Source organism: Spermophilus citellus (assembly GCF_964194105.1).
Source record: "Spermophilus citellus genome assembly, chromosome: 1".
NCBI classification, from domain to species: Eukaryota; Metazoa; Chordata; class Mammalia; order Rodentia; family Sciuridae; genus Spermophilus; species Spermophilus citellus.
This window is the reverse complement of record NC_138182.1, coordinates 113,530,376-113,552,510: the sequence shown is the minus strand read 5'-3', so window position 1 is coordinate 113,552,510 and position 22,135 is coordinate 113,530,376. Positions and strand designations below refer to the sequence as shown.

At 52.6% G+C, this 22,135-nt stretch overlaps 1 protein-coding gene across 1 annotated transcript in view; it reads right to left on the bottom strand.

The window, feature by feature from the left end:
• LOC308645968 (obscurin-like) overlaps positions 1 to 21,917 on the bottom strand; it is a 96,978-nt gene extending 75,061 nt beyond the window's left edge. The window contains 10 exon segments of the mRNA XM_081288417.1: positions 2,836 to 3,099; positions 3,102 to 3,110; positions 4,172 to 4,447; positions 8,126 to 8,401; positions 9,456 to 9,687; positions 11,206 to 11,249; positions 14,119 to 14,394; positions 15,428 to 15,703; positions 20,199 to 20,473; positions 21,701 to 21,917. Of these exon segments, the coding sequence (XP_081144543.1) occupies positions 2,836 to 3,099; positions 3,102 to 3,110; positions 4,172 to 4,447; positions 8,126 to 8,401; positions 9,456 to 9,687; positions 11,206 to 11,249; positions 14,119 to 14,394; positions 15,428 to 15,703; positions 20,199 to 20,473; positions 21,701 to 21,864 (2,092 nt within the window). The 5' untranslated portion in view covers positions 21,865 to 21,917.
• Between the last annotated feature and the right edge of the window lie 218 nt (positions 21,918 to 22,135).

Sequence of the window (22,135 nt, the reverse complement as noted above, 5' to 3'; positions counted from 1 at the left end):
CCAATTCCTTCTTAGCAGCTCTGCATATGATTACCTACTAGGTTGTGGACAGTCATGGGTCCTGAGTAGGCCCCATCCAAGGGGCTTGCCCTTTCCTCCTATAGAGTGTCTTCTGATGGGGCAGTTTCAGTTTCACCACAGGTAAATACATCCGTTTGCTTAATGGCCAATGCCCTATGTTCTCTCTAAGAAAAGTACAATTAACTTGAAGTCATGGAGAAACACAGGACACCTGCTAAGAGCCCACCTCACCTCCACTGAGGTCCACCTTGAAGACCTGCTTCACCTCTACGCTGAGGTACAGCCTGTATTGGATTCCTTTTGTGTTGAGTTGGATATCTGATTTTCAATTTTTTTTTCTAAGTTTAATGGTCTTAGAACTAGTTTGGAAAATAACATCCCTCTCTATACCTCCTGGTAGCACCAGAACAGAGTCATGAAGGAGGAGAGGGACCTGGTTACACTCAGAGCTGTGTCCCTTTTCTTTCCTTTTTTTTTTTGGGGGGGGTGTTTGTGTGTGTGTATGATGTTAGGCATTGAACCCAGGATCTTGCACATGCTAGGCAAGCACTCTAGCACTGAGCTACATCCCCAACTTGCTTTTTAAAATTATATTTTTTGACATAGGGTTTTGCTAAGTTACTGATGCTGGCCTCGAACCTGCCTCCCCCTGCTTCAGCCTCCGAGTCCCTGGGGTTACAGGCATGGCCAGCCCACCAGCTACCTAGTTGTTCTGAGCTAACTGCTCAGTTGCCCCTGTCCTCTTGTCTGCTCCTGCCTTCAGCCATGCGGATGTCCTGACTCTGGTCGCCCGTGCCCTCCAGTTGCTCTCCAGAAGTGGCTCTGCCCATTTGGCCTGTCGATATTCCTACTCCTGGAGAGAAGTAGCAGGCACCTGGACTGTGACTGCGAACCTCTGGCTCTCCCACAGACTGCCTCCATGCACTTAGACCCCTTCTGCTTCCTCTCCAGTGTCTAGTGATGTGCATCTTCACCACGTCTGTGGGCCTGTGTCTGAGAAGACCTGGAACAGTAACGCCATGCTCTTGGCTCTGCGCTAGTTCTTGGAAACTCCACTTCCATCATCTGCTTGCTTACTCGTGTGGATGAAGAAGAGTCTGTACACTAACACCTGAGCATGGACATTGCCCCTGCTCTCCTCCTGGACACAGTTAACGATATTTCCAGCATTCTGTACTGATAACCCTATCCTCTGTGAGCCCCAGCACGAGTGTCTGAGCCCCATTCCTTCCCTTTCCAATGCTGACAGCAACCCCTCCCTTGTCCACTCCTGGTCTTGAAGGTGACACTCTGAAGTCTGCACCACTGGTGTCCCTTTGCCCTCACTTTTCCTACAACCACTCTGTTAAGCTAAGGAGGAATCATCTCATCCAGAGTTTGCTAAGAGCTGCATGTTGAATTGTGTCAAACAATCTTTACAACTTCTGATGTCACACTCATCAAATACTGTCACTGCATGCCCAGGAAGAGTCATACCCTGTCCCTCAAGCCTGTTAGCACTGGGCCCTGGTGACCACCTGATGTTCCTGGGTGAACCAGGCCTGTACTCCTGCACTTCACATCTCCTAGAGCAGACAATCCCTTTACTTTGCTGGACTCATTGGGCTAACATTAGCAGAGGAGCTTGAACTTCACACTGGCGATATAAGCCTCTTGCTGACCTTGTATGCTTTAGCATCGATCATGTACTACCTACATAAAATGAGCTAGGGAGTGTACTTCCTCCTTCAGCATTCTATAATGTCTATTAACATGGGATAATATTTGGTATGATTTGTTAGCAGAGCCACTGGGCTAAGATAAGGCTCTATAAGATTATTACTATGATTCTACTTCTTTAGAAGATTAGAGGACTGTTCCACTCCCTAGTTTTTCTTGTGTAGGTTTGACATGATCTTCTAGTAATTGATTACTAAGAAAAGGTACCTTGTTGCCTTGTATAAAATAATGGTTTATCCTCACACCATGACATTTCCAGTGAACTCAGTGGGATTCCCTGGTGTCCACATACACCCACAAAACTTTAATGCAGATGCAACTGCAGAGCACTGTGCCCATGATCCTCTCTCTGTGACATTAGACTCCTTCGACAAAGGAAATGAAGCTGCTCCCAGCTTTCCTGCCAACCAGCCAGGGGGAGCAGACACACAGCTTATTAGGGGGATGCTGTGTGTTAACGCTCTACCCCTCAGCAGCTAAGAGTATAGAAAATCAATTTTAATGAAGCATGCAGATGTGACTTCATTGGTTTATTCCTTTTCATTTCTGAATTTATAAACCAAGCCATGGAGGGAATGTAGACACTGACTGCTCCAACTTGAGACAAAATGAAAATAGTTCTTGTTAAAAGAGACTTTCTGGCCTCCCAGCTTCCCAGCAAATGCACCACCCCGCCCTTCATGTTGCACAGACAGTGCAACAAAATTAGGGTCCGTGTGTTTCCCCCATGAACTTGCTCAGAGAGCTTTCAGGTCCATGAGGACAGAGGGAAGAGTGTCCCAGAGAACTGAAAGGGCGATGATCCCAATGGCCTCAGGTCTCTGGACCACCTCAGCCCAAGCAGCAGGTAAAGCCACAGCCCGTAGTGCATAGTTTCCCAGGTGCTGAGAAACGCCCCTCAGCATTAGACCTGGGAGGGCAAGTCTGGTGCAGAAGCCTAGCTGTCCACATGGATTGGCCATCGGTACTTACACTAGGATTGAAGACCACAGGTGAGCACGGGGCATGTGGAGACATGGAATTTGAGGGCAAGAGCACCCAGGAACATCCGCTATATCAGTCTCATCCTCACACACCAGCAAACTCAGAACTCACCTGTGACGTCCAGATGGAAGGAGACCCTCTGGCCCCCGGCCTCGCAGCTGTACTCCCCGGCGTCCGCCTTGCCCGCCTGCTGCACCACCAGCTGCCGCCTGCAGCCAGAGGACTCCACACGCATCTGGGAGCTCTGGCTCAGCTTCTTCCCATCCTTGTACCACGTCACCTCTGTCTGGGCCTGGGCCACCTCACAGCTCAGAGTGGCACTCGCCCCCACCTGGGCCTTCACCTCACTGTGTGCCAGCTGCCCCTTGGCAAAACAGCCTTGGGCTCTGGGGACAGAGGGAAAGGACACACAGGTCAGGGACTCCAGAACAGACCCAGCCCTGTCTCACAGCCTGAGCCCACCCCAGGGATGGCCGAGCAGAGTGTCCATCATGAGCAGAACATTGCATGGCCATGCCTAAGTTCTATCCTACAAATGACACAAGCTGCAAACTCCAAGACTGGTGGGTAGATGGCTGGGCAGCCCGTCCTCATCAGAGTCCTAAGTACTTCCTGATCCACCCTGATCCTGCAGGTAACTGCATTGTCACAGCCCACAAGGCCACCACAGCCAGGCCTACCTCCTGATGCCACCACCCTCCCAGACATTGGGAATAGACCATGACCCTTCTCCTTCCTGGGACCCCAGCCCATCAGTGGCTTCCCAGCTCTCCCACCAGGCAGGGGGCACAAAAGCGGGTGGAGGCGGACACAGCAGGGGAGTCCATCTGAGCACCAAACCAGAAACCCACATCTTTGTTGGCCACAGCTACCAAAGGAATGCAGGAGACCAGAATACCAGTGCTGGCCAATCAGCAAAGACCTCAGAGCCTGTGCAAGTCAATCAGCAGAGAGCCAAGTACGAGCCAATCAGCAGAGAGCCAAGTACCCCTATGGGCCAGTCAGCAGAGTGCTCAGTGCCAGTGTGGACCAATCAAGAGAGAGCTCAGCACCAGGCAGGGAAGAGAGCCCAGCACCAAATGAGCTATCAAGAGAGAGGCTCTAAGCCCTGTGTGACCACTTCCCAGGCTCAGGGGCAGGTCACAGTGGGGAGAGGGAGGAGATGGGGGAAGGACAGATGGACATGCAGGATTCCAAAGGGCCCAAGCAAGGGCTTCTGGAGCTCTGGGCCCAGCAAGTAGGCACAGGCAGGTAGAGGGAGCCCCTGCCCCTGCAGGACATGCTCCCCAGACACAAACAACTCCCAGTGCCCAACTCCACCCAGAGCTGGGCCACGGATGCTGAGGCCCAAGGTCAGGAAGGACATAGGCCTCACAGAGCCTAGGCTGCCACAGGTGCCCTAGAGTTACCGCCCTCCCTCCATTCACCCAGCCCTAGCAGCACACACCTGTGACGTCCAGGCGGAAGGAGACCCTCTGGCCCCCGGCCTCGCAGCTGTACTCCCCAGCATCTGCCTTGCCTGCCTGCTGCACCACCAGCTGCCGCCTATAGCCAGAGGCCTCCACGGGCACCTGGGAGCTCTGGCTCAGCTTCTTCCCATCCTTGTACCACGTCACTTCTGTCTGGGCCTGGGCCACCTCGCAGCTCAGAGTGGCGCAGGCCCCCACATCGGCCTTCACCTCGCTGCGTGCCAGCTGCTCCTTGGCAAATACCACCTTGAGCTCTGGGGACAGAGGGGAGGGACACATGGGTCAGGGACTCTGTCCAGGGCAGGAAGCCACCTGGGGAAGGACATCTGGCTGGGTGGCTGAGTACAGACCCTTCTGCAGGCCACACCAGCTTGTGTCCTGGAGAACCCAGCACCCTCAGCACAAGGGACCATGGTATGTGACACAGCCTGCTGCATGGAGCTGTTCCAGGTGGGGGCTGTGTGACAGCTCCCTGCACGGGCTCCTCCAGGGAGGGACTGAAGGGCCTGATGCTGCACCTGTCCCTCAGTGACCAAGAAGAGTCTCCCTAGAACTGTGCAGAGCATGAGCTCTGGGCAGGACCTGGGAGGGCCCACCTCCTACCTGCTCTGAGCATGTTGGCAGCTCCTCTGGGGACATATGGGTCACTTTTGGCTCCTGGGTCCTGTCCTGAGGGTAGAGACCTTCTCGTGTTTTTGGCCGTCAGTGGTGCTCCTCTGTTGTTTCAAGGTTCAAGCCTGATGTGCATTTTCAGTTGTTGGTTTTTCTTTTAATCTAGGTGCTCTCTTTACATATGCAAGCTTTTCTGTCCCCCACAAGATGGTTGTAGACTCCCTCTGTGTGTTGCGTGGCTTGGATGTGCTGTCCCCCAACACTCCCGTGCCTTAAGCTGGTTCCTGTGTGCAGTGTGGAGGTCATGGGACTCTTTGGAGGGGACCCAGTGGAAGCTGATGAGCTCAGGGCTTCACCCTCTTGTGTGAATCGAGGTTTGCGGGGAAAGCTGGCTCCTGCAGGTATGGATCAGGTCTCACAAGAGCAGGCTGTCACGAATCTTGGTGTGTCTGGCCCCCTCTGCATGTGGCCAGTCCCCTTCTGCTTCTCTTTGTGGTGCAGCTGGGACCCTCACCAGGAAATGGGCTCCATGCTGCTTGGACCTTCAGCCACCAAAATTGTAAGCCACAGGAACTTCTCAGATATGTTACCCAGCCTGTTGTTGAGATGCAGCAACACCAAGCACACTGAACCAGAAGCCTCCAACGTGTCTTGAGTCTTTGTTTTAACATAGTCAGATTGTCACTCTTGCTCCACCGTGATCATGTCTTGTTCTGTTAGAAATCTTTCCTTGGCACGAAGTCTCTAAGCATCTGTGATGTCATCTAAGACCACCGCAGCTCTCCCAGGATCCTGAATCTCTAGTTCTCCGGACTAGCTTTTGTACATGGTGAGAAGTACCAGACAGCTGTGTTTCCATGTGGCTTCACAAACGTTCCCAAGAATGAATACAGTGTTGCCTGTGTGAGGGCCATGCGGAGTCCCGTAGGCACAGCTGGGTGCAGGGCTCCTGTGTCTCACACCGTGGACTGGCTGTCTGCTACCGTAGCTTTAGTCAATTCTCAGCGATGGGGGATGCTCAGCTTGCCTGTCAGAGCCTGAGGGCCAGCATGCTCTGCACCCTGCACCCAGGCCTGCTCCACATCGTGGGGACCCTGCAGGCTGATGATGGTCTGACTCTTCCATGCCCTTATGTCCACTTACTTAGACATTATTTGGTGTCTCTCAAAAATGTCTGATTTACCCTGAAGAGCCTTTCAATGTCTTGCTTTACACTTAGCATCAGAAAGATGCTTCTTATGTAAACACAAGTGAGCATCCCTGATCCAAAACCAAAATGCTGCAAAATCCAAAACTGTCTGAGTGACTATATGATTGCTCCAGGTGGAAAATCCTACACCAGGAGCCTCGTTTCATGCACAAAATCTTCCTAAAATGTTGTGCAAAATCGCCTTCAAGCTATGTATGGAATGTTCATGAAACAAGTGAATTTCACATTTACACTCAGGTCTCATCCCAAAGATAGCTCATTATGTGTATGCAAATATCCCCAAATCCAAGAAAATCTAAAACCCAAGCACTTCTGGCTTAACATTCTGGATAAGAGGCCTTCATCCTCTACTCTGAGCTTTCATTTTCCACTGCTCACTGCTCGCCTCCTGCAGAGTGGACTCAAATCTGCACAGGCTACCTTGGTAAGCCACTAACTCCACCTTATCACATATCCTTAGATTTCCGGAACAGAGCCACAGAATTCCACTCAACTCCAACTGCAGTACCTTCAATTCCATTTTCCTCTTCCCATCTGTGCCTTCCCCTCAAGGTCCTGCTCTCGCTGCACGCCAGCTAGCGCTTCCTACTGTCCACGTATTGCTGTCGTGGTCAGGGACCTGGTGGATGGCCTGATGCTGTATCCTTATCGCAGCTGCTCTTTGGGTTCCCCAGTGTTTCACTCTCAGCCAGTGCTGCGTTCCTGGACACTGCCCTGGGGTGGGGGGTGCACCGTCTCCTCCTGGCCACTGCTCCATCACTTTTGCTGGGTGCTGTTGAAGTTGTGGGCTGACATCTCAGGAGATGCATCTCTGTCTTCCACACTTTCCCGGTGGACTGTGCTGTCCATGCCCAACAGGATAGAGAGTGTTTCTTCCTCTTCTGTTCTCTGGAAGACCCTCAAGGAAGGTGGAGTCAGTTCTTTCCAGAACATTTAGCAGGAGAGCTCCTGGACTTACACCCTTCTCTATGAAAAATATTTCTTATTTTTTTAAGTTATAGGAAAGTTTGAGTTGTCTATTTTTTCTTGTGTGACATCTTCATATTGTTTCCCAAGAATCTGTCAATTTGTCAAGACTTTCCAAATTTATCACCATATAAATATCATAAAACAACATCTTGGAGTTCCTAAAATAACATCTTAGAAAGACACACAGGGTGTTGGGGACCCATACATGATCACAAACCCCTTCTGTGGCTATGCCATGCCATTCTGTTGGGCACCTGGAGGTCTGCTATGCACAGCCCACCTGATTGATGTTAAGACTCCACAGTGAAAGGAAAGTACACTTGGCTCTCTTAGACTCCCTGTGAGTCAGTCAGGGAGGCAGACACACACGACTCACTAGGAAGTTCTACAACATCAGCTCTGCTCTACCAGCTAGTGGATCCTGTTACAGAAACTCAACTTTAAGGAAAACTGATGTAGCTTCAACTAAGGTATTCCTTTGCAGTTCTAAATCTGTAAGTCAAATTCCAAAGTAAAATTCTGACATAGAACAGTGCTAACCAAAGAAAAAAAGGAAACAAACTTTCCCTTGAAGGCCCACCCTGACTCCAGGGGCAGCCCAGACATGGCTGCCAACCCTCTGCCCACACACACTGCAGGAAGGCCCAGGCCTAGAGGTTGCCCAGCGGTGCACAGAGATCTCTGCCCTATGAGAAAGGGCATAGGAGCATCCCAGATACCTAAGGTCAATCTTGAGATAACACCAAGACTAACCCTACCCGACATCAATTAAAATGTCCCTCACCAGCAACTACCCGTGTGGTGCTGGGGACAGCATTCAGGAGCAGCCAGATCATAGGAGGCAGAGGAACATTCAGCGTTCCCTGGGGAGACACCTGATCTATCAGAGGTTGCAGGCCAGAGGGAGCAAAATGCAGACAGCAGAGAACATCAGCAGGGGCAGGGCAGCGTTCAGGGTGCTAGTGCACCCCACGTGAAGTTATACTCCAGAGTGAGGGGGTGGGCAGTCCTCCTCCGCAACTACCAAGCCCAGCTACATATGAACAAGGAGGGAGGGAGGAGGGGCATGGCCGAGCACAGAAGTCTAACAGAGAGCACAGGGCCTGTCACCATCAAGGCAAGGTGCTGTGCAGGGACTCACCTGTGACGTCCAGGCAGAAGGAGACCCTCTGGCCCCCGGCCTCACAGCTGTACTCCCCGGCGTCCACCTTGCCCGCCTGCTGCACCACCAGCTGCCGCCTACAGCCAGAGGCCTCCACGCGCACCTGGGAGCTTTGGCTCAGCTTCTTCCCATCCTTGTACCATGTCACCTCTGTCTGGGCCTGGGCCACCTCGCAGCTCAGAGTGGCACTCGCCCCCGCCTGGGCCTTCACCTCATTGTGTGCTGGCTGTCCCTTGGCAAACACCACCTTGGGCTCTGGGGACAGAGGGAAGGGACGCACAGTTCAGAGACTCTGTCCAGGACAGGAAGCCACCTAGGGAAGGACATCTGGCTGGATGGCTAGGGCAGACCCTTTGCAGGCCACACCAGCTCATACCCTGGGGAAGCCTCAGCACCCTCAGCACAGTAGAGGCATCCCCTTCTCTGCTCAGAACACACCCAGGACCCACAACAGATGCCTGGACACTGGTACCACAGAGCCCTGTGTGGTTCTGGGTTTCCCCGTACACACAGCATGATGAAGCTTATCTTAAAATTAGGCACAGTAAAAAATTAAAAACAGTGCCTAATAACAAAAGCACACAATTATGAGAACACATTGTATTTTGGGGGCCATTACTTGAACATCAGACTGTGACACTCTGACTACCTTGACCACGCCACCTGATGACTGGCCAGTGGGCAGGGGCTCACACAGCATGTACACACTGGGCAAAGGGCTGGTTCTTATCTGTGGGATGGAACAGGAGGAAAACCTCCCACATTAGGTCAGGGATTCCCACCAGCTTTGAGTCACAGACCATGGCCACACCATTCACAGGAGGGGAGGCTGCCCCAGAACACCAGAACTCCAACATGCCCATATGCCTTGAACAATTCCACACACCCTTCGATGGGTGAAATACCCATTACCCCAGTTGGGAAATTCAGACCTCTCTCACTAGTGGGAACTAGCCGTGGTGCAGGTGAGGGGACGTGGAGGGCACCAGGGCATCCGACAGAAAGAAACGCACAGACATGACATCTGGTCCACGTCAGACCACAGGGAGAGCCAGTGTCCTGCACACCAAGTAGAACCTGGAAGGCTCTGGGTAGACTCTGTGGTGTGACTGGTGACTGGAGAGTGGAAACCCCACTAGGGGTTCATAAAAAGCCCTCTCCCTGTGAGCCATTCCCAGCCAGCTACTGTCCTCCAGTTAGGAAGATGGAAGCTGGATAGATGAGATCTAATAGGAAAACATTTCACAGGAATGTCCATCTGGGCCAATAGCCAGTCTCATCACCTCCAAACAGGTACCACAGGACTCACCTGTGACGTCCAGGTGGAAGGAGACCTTCTGGCCCCCTGCCTCGCAGCTGTACTCCCCAGCGTCCACCTTGCCCGCCTGCTGCACCACCAGCTGCCGCCTGCAGCCAGAGGACTCCACGCGCACCTGGGAACTCTGGCTCAGCTTCTTCCCATCCTTATACCACGTCACCTCTGTCTGGGCCTGGGCCACCTCACAGCTCAGAGTGGCACAGGCCCCTGCCTCGGCCTTCACCTCGCTGCGTGCCAGCTGCCCCTTGGCAAAACAGCCTTGGGCTCTGGGGACAGAGGGAAAGGACACACAAGTCAGGGACTCCAGAACAGACCCAGCCCTGTCTCACAGCCTGAGCCCACCCCAGGGATGGCCAAGCAGAGTGTCCATCATGAGCAGAACATTGCATGGCCATGCCTAAGTTCTATCCTACACATGACACAAGCTGCAAACTCCAAGGCTGGTGGGTGGACAGCTGGGCAGCCTGTCCTCATCAGAGCCCTAAGCACTTCCTGATCCACTCTGATCCTGCAGGTAACTGCACTGTCACAGCCCACAAGGCCACCACAGCCAGGCCTACCTCCTGATGCCACCACCCTCCCAGACATTGGGAATAGACCATGACCCTTCTCCTCCCTGGGACCCCAGCCCATCAGTGGCTTCCCAGCTCTACCACTACGCAGGGGGCACAAAAGCAGGGGGAGGCAGACACAGCAGCCCCCGGCCTCGCAGCTGTACTCCCCGGCGTCCGCCTTGCCCGCACCAAACCAGAAACCCACATCTTTGTTGGCCACAGCTACCAAAGGAGTGCAGGAGACCAGACTGCCAGTGCTGGCCAATCAGCAGAGACCTCAGAGCCTGTGCAAGCCAATCAGCAGAGAGTCAAGTGCCAGCCAATCAGCCCAGAGCTCAGTAACAGTGTGGGCCAGTCAGCAGACAACTCAGTACCAGATGGGGCAGATTAGCACAGAGCTCAGTGCCAGCCAATCAGCAGACAGCCAAGTGCCACTGTGGACCAATCAGTAGACAGCCAAGTGCCAGTGTGAACCAATCTGCAGACAGCCAGGTGCCAGTGTGGACCAATCATCAGAGAACTGTCATCCTGAACCAATCAGAAAAAAACCAGCACTAGGCAAGTCACTGGGAGAGAGTCCAGCACCAGGTGGGCTATCAGGAGAGAGGCTCTGAGCCCCATGTGGCCCCTACCCAGGCTCAGGGACAGGTTACAGTGGGGAGAGGAAGGAGATGGGGGAAGGAGAGATGTACATGCAGGATTCCAAAGGGCCCAAGCAAGGGCTTCTGGAGCTCTGGGCCCAGCAAGTAGGCTTGGGCAGGTAGAGGGAGCCCCTGCCCCTGCAGGACATGGTCTCCAGTATCAAGCAATCCCTAGTGCCCAACTTCACCCAGAGCTGGGCCACAGATGCTGAGGCCCAAGTCAGGAAGGACACAGGCCTCACAGAGCTTAGGCTGCCACAGGTGCCCTAGAGTTACCACCCTCCCTCCATTCACTCAACTCCAGCATCACCCACCTGTGATGTCCAGGTGGAAGGAGACCCTCTGGCCCCCAGCCTTGCAGCTGTACTCCCCAGCATCCGCCTTGCCCGCCTGCTGCACCACCAGCTGCCGCCTACAGCCAGAGGCCTCCACGGGCACCTGGGAGCTCTGGCTCAGCTTCTTCCCATCCTTGTACCATGTCACCACTGTCTGGGCCTGGGCCACCTTGCAGCTCAGAGTGGCACTCGACCCCGCCTCGGCCTTCACCTCACTGCATGCCAGCTGCTCTTTAGCAAACACCACCTTGGGCTCTGGGGACAGAGGGGAGGGACGCACAGTTTAGAGACTCTGTCTATGGCAGGAAGCCTCCTGGGGAAGGACCTCTGGCTGGACAGTTGAGGACAGAACCTTCTGCAGGCCACGCTAGCTCGTGCCCTGGAGAAGCCCAGCACCCTTAGCACAAGGGACCACAGTGTGTGACACAGCCTTCCCCTGCTGCATGGGGCTGTTCCAGATGGGAACACTGTGACAGGCCCCAGCACAGGCTCCTCCAGGGAGGAACTGCAGAGCCTGATGCTGCACCTGCCCCTCAGTGACCAGGAAGAGTCTCCCCAGGACCATGCTGGGTGTGTGTCTCTTGGCAGGTCCTGGGAGGGCCCAACTGCTGCCTGCTCTGAACTGTGGGCTGCTCCTCAGGGAGCCTAGGCTACCATGGCTCCTGTGCCCACTGAGGCTGCACAAAGCCGAGCACCTATGACAGTTACTGGTGCTTTAGGTGTCTGCTCAAGTCTTCTGCCCACTTATCGTGTGGCCCTTCTGTCTTCATTGGAGGTGCTCATGTGTGGGGGTGGTAGAGAGTTGGCTCTTATTTATTTTGTGATTTCTCATGGCCTCCGTGCCCTGTTCTGTCTCGAAGGTGTCTTCCTAGGAGCCACGGATTCAATTATGTTGCATTCAAATAACTCTCTCTTGCCCCAGGGTTAGGGATGGAGTTGGGTAGGCACCTGGCCCCCACATCTCCATCAACTGTGTGACACACAAGGTGTCTGTGGCTTCAGCTCACGAAGCCCTGACCCCCTGGAACATGTGGACCACACCCAGTGTCATTCCATCTTTCCACACATTCAAATGGTCCAGTCACTATGAAAACATCATCTTTCTCTACCTCTCACACAAATGCAAGGCAGAAAGAAAAAGGAGAGGGCTGGCGATGGCAGGCCTGGTTCTGAGTGCCAAGCAGTGGCTCTGTCTTGACCCCTGGCCTGTATGGAAGTGTCCTGTCCACCTCACAGCCTCTCAGTGCCTTTCTGTCCTCTCCAGTGTGTGGTTGCTGCACTTGTCCTTTGTCTACCACTGGCCCTGCCCCCAAATGACCCTTGTTTGGATTTTGATTATTAGTAAATGTCTTTGATTTTTTTAATTAATTTTTATTCATTTATTTAGCCCTGTTGACTGTCATAAAAAAAAATTATGCCCCCAAACCTTAAGATCCTTATTAGAGGTAGAACTAGGAACGTGACCGGTTTGATGCGTTGTGAATTTTCTGGAGTTTCACTTCTGCTGTCACCTGTGCGTGTAGGTAAAGACGTGTTTTCTGCCCGTTGTCGTCTATGTGATGACCGTGCCCAGCCACACCTCCAACCCCGCAGTTCTGTTGGCTCCTCAACTGATAATCATCACCTGTGAACTCATTGCTACACTCTTACACCTATGCTGTCCACTTTTCTTTCCCCTTGCTCCTGGACAAAGGTGCTGGACAAAGGTGGTGACAGTGACGGTGGCCTTCCAGGCGCCCCCGACAGGTGCCCTGGTGTTCTGCACCCATCCTCAGCTGAAGAAAGCTCCATTCAACCAGGCTAAGTGCGTCCGCTGATCTCTAGATTTATAATGTTGGACTTGGTCTAGCACCTTAGCTGGGAAAGCTGTGCTGGAGCTGGTGCTTCCAGGCTGCCCTCCTGCCTGCTGCTGAGGGGCTGGCCAGTGCTCCATGTCTAGACTCCTCCAGAGTCTGGTGGCTGGACTGTGCACTGACCCCCACTTTCCTTGTCAGGTTCTGGCCCTGCTGCCCCGTGCTCAGCTTAAAATGACTCACAGAGGTGTCTCCTTGCTCTACTCGTGATGGCAATCTCCACACGTGTGGAATAATTGTTTCCATTAGTATCTCATATATTTTACCAGAAAATTATCAGGCTTAGATCTGGTCACTAATTCCATTTATCTAGACGCCATAGGACGACTGCAGATTTCTGTACTTTCTATGTCCATTTTCACTGTTTACTAGGAATAAGCCAAGCCTGTCAATCTGTCATCAGAGAGCACACTCCTGGAAGCCACAGGAATCAGATCTGGCGCCACCTACAGCCCTGCAGCCCACCCACCCTGAGACCCTAGAGAGAGGAAGATCACTGAGCTTCTCAGGCTTCTCCACCGAGGCCCGCACACTCCAACCACTGAAGGTGGGTAGCTGCTTGGCCACTAATGCACTGCAGAGCCTGCTACTGTGGCAGAAGCTGCTCGCTCCTTCTTGTTCCTACATTTCTGCAGGGTAGCTCTGACCTAGTATGGCAATGAAAACTGTGGACAGCATCTGGCATAAGCACCATCAGCCTCAGTGCCAATACCTGGTTCCTCTGGAAACAAGCAACAATGAGGTCCCTTGATGTCACTGCACATAGGAAACAAGATAAAACAGCTCCAGGCCCATGGGAGGAAGGGTCCAAAACAAGAAATCGACCATGAGCAGCTCACTCCTGTAGCACCTTAGAGCATGACCTACAGCCAAACTTCCACCTCATTAAAGTTCCGTGATATTCAGTCTCCCTCTGACCAGAGCCAGGTGACACACATCCTGAGAGGAAGAGCTCACACACTCAGGTGACAGACACCTTGGAACTCAGGAACACAAGCACAGGCAGAGCCAGAGTCCCAGATACCAAGGAGCACCAGGAAGGTGCTGGGTGCTAGGAGGCATGGCCAAGGGTCACTCCATGAGACACCGTGTGAACAGCCCTGGGCCCTCTCCCACCTGGCCCACTAGGGCTCCCAGCAAGCACTGGGGGCAGGCAACATTGAGAAACTAGACAAAAGAAAGCCACAGACCCAGGCAAAAGATCTGCCGAGGTCAAATGCCCTACTCATTGTCACCTTCATGCAGGTTAAATTGGAACTCAGAGGACTCACCTGTGACATCCAGATGGAAGGAGACTCTCTGGCCCCCGGCCTCACAGCTGTACTCCCCAGTGTCCGCCTTGCCCGCCTGCTGCACCACCAGCTGCCGCCTGCAGCCAGAGGCCTCCACGCGCACCTGGGAGCTCTGGCTCAGCTTCTTCCCATCCTTGTACCACGTCACCTCTGTCTGGGACTGGGCCACCTCACAGCTCAGAGTGGCACAGGCCCCCGCCTCGGCCTTCACCTCACTGTGTGCCGGCTGCCCCTTGGCAAACACAGCTTTGGGCTCTGGGGATAGAGGGGAAGGACACACAGGTCAGGGACTCCAGAACAGACCCAGCCCTGTCTCACAGCCTGAGCCCACCCCAGGGATAGCTGAGCAGAGTGTCCATCATGAGCAGAACACTGCATGGCCATGCCTAAGTTCTATCCTATGCATGACCCAAGCTGCAAACTCCAAGGCTGGTGGGTGGACAGCTGGGCAGTCTGTCCTCATCAGAGCCCTAAGCATTTCCTGATCTACCCTGATCCTGCAGGTAACTGCACTGTCACAGCCCACAAGGCTATCACAGCCAGGCCTACCTCCTGATGCCACCACCCTCCCAGACATTGGGAATAGACCATGACCCTTCTCCTCCCTGGGACCCCAGCCCATCAGTGACTTCCCAGCTCTCCCACCACGCAGGGAGCACAAAAGCTGGCAGAGGCGGACACAGCAGGGAAGTCCACCTGAGCACCAAACCAGAAACCCACAACTTTGTTGGCCACAGCTACCAAAGGAATGCAGGAGACCAGATTGCCAGTTCTGGCCAATCGGCAGAGACCTCAGAGCCTGTGCAAGCCAATCAGCATAGAGCTCAGTACCCCTATGGGCCAGTCAGCAGAGAACTCAGCGCCAATGTGGACCAATCAAGAGAGACCCCAGCACCAGGCAGGGGGGAGAGCCCAGCACCAAGTAAGCCATCAAGAGAGAGGCTGTAAGCCCCATGTGGTCCCTTCCCAGGCTCAAGGACAGGTCACAGTGGGGAGAAGGAGGAGATGGGGGAAGGACAGATGAACATGCAGGATTCCAAAGGGCCCAAGCAAGGGCTTCTGGAGCTCTGGGCCCAGCAAATAGACACAGGCAGATAGAGGGAGCCCCTGCCCCTGCAGGACATGTTCCCCAGACACAAACAACCCCAGTGCCCAACTCCACCCAAATCTGGCCACAGATGCTGAGGTCCAAGGTCAAGAAGGACACAGGCCTCACAGAGCTTAGGCTGCCACAGGTGCCATAGAGTTACCACCCTCCCTCCATTCACCCAACCCCAGCAGAACCCACCTGTGACATCCAGGCGGAAGGAGACCTTCTGGCCTCCAGCCTCGCAGCTGTACTCCCCAGCATCCGCCTTGCCCGCCTGCTGCACCACCAGCTGCCGCCTATAGCCAGAGGCCTCCACGGGCACCTGGGAGCTCTGGCTCAGCTTCTTCCCATCCTTGTACCACGTCACCTCTGTCTGGGCCTGGGCCACCTCGCAGCTCAAAGTAGCAGTCACCCCCACCTGGGCCTTCACCTCGCTGCGTGCCAGCTGCCCCTTGGCAAACACAGCCTTGGGCTCTGGGGATAGAGGGGAGGGACGCACAGATCAGGGACACAGTACTGATATCAACTCATCTGACAGGACTAAAGCTTCAAACTCCGTGAACTGGGTCCTCAATGAAGAGACATCATGTGTTCACTCCCATCAGGCTTGTGTTCACAGAGCATTTCCTGTCTCAGAGGTCAACTTCTCATGTTGGCCATGTCCTGAGCCAAGCGCGATCTGAAGCTGGAGGGAAGAGGCTGGACCATCAACTCCCGGTCCCTGGTTCACTGTTTGCCTCGGGACAGTGGCTGCATTGGCAGGTCCTGGCTGTTCATTACCACACTCCAGGCTGACACACCTTTGTCCTCTACAAACCAATCGTGCCTTTCACTTCAGTGTGAGCTCACATCAAGGTATTGGCTCCACGACCTCAGGTGTTCCCATTTCCACACAACCAGAACACACCAACTAACCTACCCAGGGGCCACCCACACACAGCAGAATGGGGGCAGCCGCTGCTCTGACCCCTGTAACATCCTGCTAGGGCCTGGCCTCTGGTTGTTCAAGGACCAAGTCAGTTGTGCACGTGTAGCGGCAGCACACATGATGGTCCCGTGGGACCTTGCGGCACCCCACTGACAGCCTTTCTCAGAGCAGGCCCACAGCTGAGCATGCTGGGGTTGGTCTCCTTCCTCCAGCACAGAGTCTGTGAGAACCACCACGTGGCCGCACAGGCATTGGTCTCTGTGCTGGGACAGAGTTGTGCTGCATAGCGCCTTGAGGGATTCCCTTACTCTTGGGGCTTGTTGGGGCTTTTTCCAGGATGGGGATACAATGAGGAAGGCTACTGTGGATGTTCATGGCAGCACAGGATGTGCATGGCCTTAGGAGACCTCTCAAACAGGGCACCAAGTGGCACTCTCAGCAGTGTGGGCAGCTCCCGTCTCCAACCTCCCACAACCTCGAGGTTCTTGAACTGTGTACATCCCACTCCAACTGAATCATATGCCCCCTCACAGCACTAGTTTCCATCCCTGTCCATTTTGGCATGTAAATATGCTGAAGAGAGTCCACCCGGTGGATGTGGTGTTCACTGACTCACTGGTCTCCACGGCTACCATTTGTGGAGAACTCAGCCACAGACAACTGCAGACCTCAGCAGATGCTGCCCCAGTCAGACAGAAGGCTGTGCTCCCACAGCACTTTCAGAAGGGGAAGACAAAGGCAGATAAAGCATGGACACCAGGACACACTCTCCATGAGATCAGTCAGGGCGCCATGCTGGAGGAGGGGACTGAGCAGGAGGACACACTCTCTGTGAGATCAGTCAGGATGCAATGCTGGAGGAGGGGACCAAGCAGGAGGTCCCACACTCCGTGAAATTGGTCAGGATGCCATGCTGGAAGAGGAGACTGAGCAGGAGGTCCCACACTCTGTGAGATCAGTGAGTGCCCTAAATTGGAGGAGGAGACTGGTGATGCAGATGCAGAGCCAGGGAACACCATGGTCAGAGTGATATTTGGGGACCCTCAGCCCTGGTGAGTGCCAAGGATCATCCTGCAGCAACAGACATGGCATGAGCAGGACAGTGGACATGTGCGCCTAGCAGTGTGCTTCAGAGCAGTCCAAGGAGTCTGGGTGTGAGGAGGAAAAGTCCTGAGGGAGGTATTCTCAGAGGTGTGCTCACACTGGGCCCCTGTTTGTCTTTGCTTCTATGACAGAATAGTGAAAACCCATGCAAAGGGCCAGGTGCAGTGCAGCTCTAAGAAAGAAGGGAGCCAAAGATGTAGGGACTTCTCACACAAATAGATAAAAATAAATCTTGATATTGAGGAGCCAAGCCCCCAAGGAAAAGAGCAGTAGAGAATGAAGCCCACTTTTGAGTCATTTCCAATCCAGACTTTGAGGAGTTTGAAGCTGCGTGGGGGCAGGAGGCTACAGAGCTGTCATGGTTCGTTTTGTATTGCTAAAATATATGGCTGAGGCCAGATGTTAGAAAAGAAAAGATTATGTTGCTAAGACCTGCAGGTCTGAGGCTATGGTATGGCACTGCTGTAGCTCTAAGGAGGCCTCATGGCATCCCAATAGCAAGAGTACGTGAGGTGTCATTGAGGCACCAGGATTCTTAAAACAACCCTTTCTCACAAGAACCAATGCATCCCAAACATCTTGCCCAACACCTGCAGGTAAGTAATGATCTGGTCACAAAACTGAAAGCCATGACCTGACCTCCTCCACGAGACAGTGTTCATCTGTTCATGAGTGTGGAGCCATCTCATAACAGACCCACCACCTCAAAACACCAGTGCACTAGGTACCAAGCCCACACACAGACATCCTGGATACAACACATCTGAACTACAGCAGAAGAGAAGCAGAAAGCCTCTGACAGTTAGTGTGAACATTTCAGCATCTTGCTTTCCTAAAGAAACAATGGTTACAGCTGCTGGTACCCTAATCTTTGGAGAAATCCATGGAGGACTATGCCCAGGATCAGGGCAAACCAGAGCTAAAAGACCCTGATCAAACTGCAACTCAGCCTCGAGTCAGAGGATTCTGGAATGTGCCCAAATGGGTCAGTGATTTTCCACCTGCCTAGAAGAGCAAAGAGGAATCCTCTCTCTGAAGCAAGACAAAGTCATCCATATTCAACATCTTTTCTCATATAATGCCAGTTAATTGAAAATTATTTGACATGCCAGGAACTGGCATAAATATTATCAAAACTCCCACACACACACACAAAAATACCATGCTAGAGGAAAGGTGATCTCAGTTATTACAGCTATTGGACAGGCATATAACCATGCTTAGTAGTACTGAAAAAATAAAGATAAGAAAATGAATCAAATCTGGCAACTTACTGGAGATAGAGTTCACTGGTAGAATGTGGGCTTAACATGTACAAGACCCAGGAATTATAGGGTGACTTCCACTACAGAATCTCAAACCTTAGAATCCATAAAAAATTGATGAAGTGGAACTTATGAATCATAAAATGCAATAACTCAAAGTAAACTCACTTTTGGTGGGACTGACAAACAATTAGATATAGCAGGACATGATATTAGTAAATTGAAAAACAGGTCAAAAGAAAATATCCAGGTTAAAGCAAAGAAAGAAGAAAGGATTATGAGGCAAAGAGAGGATATACATGTAAAAAACATGCAAATGTCTAACAGAGCCAAACAGGAGTCCTGAAAGGGGACACACATGGAACAGGACAGCAAAGGCCAAGTACACACACAGCTGATCAAAGATATAAGCCCAGAGATTCAAGATGCTTAGCAACCCCCACTGGGATGAATACAAAGGAAACCATATAAGTTTCATCAAGGTCATGCTGTAGAAAATCAAAATTGAAATGAAAAAGTCAAAAGTAACAGAAGGAAAAAAAATACCTGACTCTCAAAGGAACCATAATAAACCTAATGTGAAAATATTTCAAAGTACAATATGGAAACCATGACTTGCCCTCCTCCAGGAGATAGTGTTCATCCATTCATGAGGGTGGAGCCACCTCATAACAGACCCACCACCTCAAAACAATGGAATAGCCTCTTTAAATAGGAAAAAAGTAAATAGTAAGCTCAATTCATAGTAGCTAAACTATGGAATCAACTTAGGTGCCCTTCAACATATAAATGGATAAAAAACTATGGTATATATACAAAATGGAATAGTACTCAACCTTAAAGAAGAATGAAATGATGTCATTTGTCAGTAAATGGATGAAACTAGAGACAAATATGCTAAGCAAAATTAGCCAATCACGAAGAACCAACGGCCAAATGTCTTCCCTGATATGCAGATGCTAGTTCACAATAAGGTTGGGAGGGGTGAGATAATTTGGACTAGACAGAAGGGAATGAAGGGAGAGCAGGCCGTATGCAGGTAGAAATGACAATAGAATACCCTTTGTTCATACATGATTACATACAACCAAAAGAATGAGAAGTTTTACTCCATTTATGTATGATGTGTCAAAATGCATTCTACTGTCATGTATACCTAATTAGAACAAAATTAAAAAATTTAAAAGTCTTCAAAATAAAAAAATATATATAAGTGTCTCTTTCAAAAAAAAAGTAACTGCTGAACTATAATTTGATACCCAGAGAAAAGATCCCTCATAATGAAAGAGATCTTGTTTTCATACAAGCAAAAGGCGGGGACTCTATATCACAGCAGTCCTGCTACATAAATAGGGAAGCCGGAGTTCTTCAAGCACACACACACCCCTGATGGTGCAAATCCTTACTAGACAAATCTTAGCCAGTTATAGAGCTTACCTGAGCCTTATCTTAAAATAGTATAATCATAATCCTTCCACATATAGTTGTTGTAAAGTGTAAGCAAGTAAAAAGACAAAACAACAGTCAACAAATTCCAGGTCTTCAGGGTGAATTTCCAGTGGCAGGCCATAGTGGTAGGAGGCCTCGTGAGAATAGGGGCCAACAGTAGCACACACCCTAACTTCCTGACACTTATCACAAGCAACACAAGGAAAAGCCTCAAGAAACCCACCTGTGATGTCCAGGCGGAAGGAGACCCTCTGGCCCCCGACCTCACAGCTGTACTCCCCAGCATCCTCCTTGCCCGCCTGCTGCACCACCAGCTGCCGCCTGCAGCCAGAGGCCTCCATGCGCACCTGGGAGCTCTGGCTCAGCTTCTTCCCATCCTTGTACCACGTCACTTCTGTCTGGGACTGGGCCACCTCACAGCTCAGGGTGGCGCTGGCCCCCGCCTGGGCCTTCACCTCACTGTGTGCCAGCTGCCCCTTGGCAAAACAGCCTTGGGCTCTGGGGACAGAGGGAAAGGACACACAGGTCAGGGACTCCAGAACAGACCCAGCCCTGTCTCACAGCCTGAGCCCACCCCAGGGATGGCCAAGCAGAGTGTCCATCATGAGCAGAACATTGCATGGCCATGCCTAAGTTCTATCCTATGCATGACCCAAGCTGCAAACTCCAAGGCTGGTGGGTGGACAGCTGGGCAGCCTGTCCTCATCAGAGCCCTAAGCACTTCCTGATCCACTCTGATCCTGCAGGTAACTGCACTGTCACGGCCCACAAGGCCACCACAGCCAGGCCTACCTCCTGATGCCATCACCCTCCCAGACATTGGGAATAGACCATGACCCTTCTCCTCCCTGGGACCCCAGCCCATCAGTGGCTTCCCAGCTCTACCACTACGCAGGGGGCACAAAAGCAGGGGGAGGCAGACACAGCAGCCCCCGGCCTCGCAGCTGTACTCCCCGGCGTCCGCCTTGCCCGCACCAAACCAGAAACCCACATCTTTGTTGGCCACAGCTACCAAAGGAATGCAAGAGACCAAACTGCCAGTGCTGGCCAATCAGCAGAGACCTCAGAGCCTGTGCAAGCCAATCAGCAGAGAGTCAAGTGCCAGCCAATCAGCCCAGAGCTCAGTAACAGTGTGGGCCAGTCAGCAGACAACTCAGTACCAGATGGGGCAAATTAGCACAGAGCTCAGTGCCAGCCAATCAGCAGACAGCCAAGTGCCACTATGGACCAATCAGTAGACAGCCAAGTGCCAGTGTGAACCAATCATCAGAGAACCATCATCCTGAGCCAATCAGAAAAAAAAAAAAAAAAAAAAAAACAGCACCAGGCAGATCATTGGGAGAGAGCCCAGCACCAGGTAGGCTATCAGGAGAAAAGCTCTGAGCCCCTTGTGGCCCCTTCACAGGCTCAGAGACAGGTCACAGAGGGGAGAGGGAGGAGATGGGGGAAGGACAGATGGACATGCAGGATTCCAAAGGGCCCAAGCAAGGGCTTTTGGAGCTCTGGGCCCAGCAAGTAGGCACAGGCAGGTAGAGGGAGCCCCTGCCCCTGCAGGACACACTCCCCAGCCACAAACAACCCCCAGTGCCCAACTCCACCCAAAGCTTGGCCACAGATGCTGAGGTCCAAGGTCAGGAAGTACACAGGCCTCACAGAGCCTAGGCTGCCACAGGTGCCATAGAGTTACCACCCTCCCTCCATTCACCCAACCCCAGCAGAACCCACCTGTGACATCCAGGCGGAAGGAGACCCTCTGGCCCCCAGCCTCGCAGCTGTACTCCCCAGCATCCGCCTTGCCCACCTGCTGCACCACCAGCTGCCGCCTGCAGCCAGAGGCCTCCATGCGCACCTGGGAGCTCTGGCTCAGCTTCTTCCCATCCTTGTACCATGTCACCTCTGTCTGGGCCTGGGCCACCTCGCAGCTCAGAGTGGCACTCACCCCCGCCTCGGCCTTCACCTCGCTTTGTGCCGGCTGCCCCTTGGCAAACACAGCTTTGGGCTCTGGGGACAGAGAGTTGGAGAATTCAATTGGTATAAATAAATGAGGGCTCACCTTCTTGTCCTCAAATTCTGGTGCCTGTAGGATCCATTCATTAGCCTAAGTTGGATCTTCTTCCTTATACAATGCACACATTGGTGACTCTTTGGCCATCTTGTGGA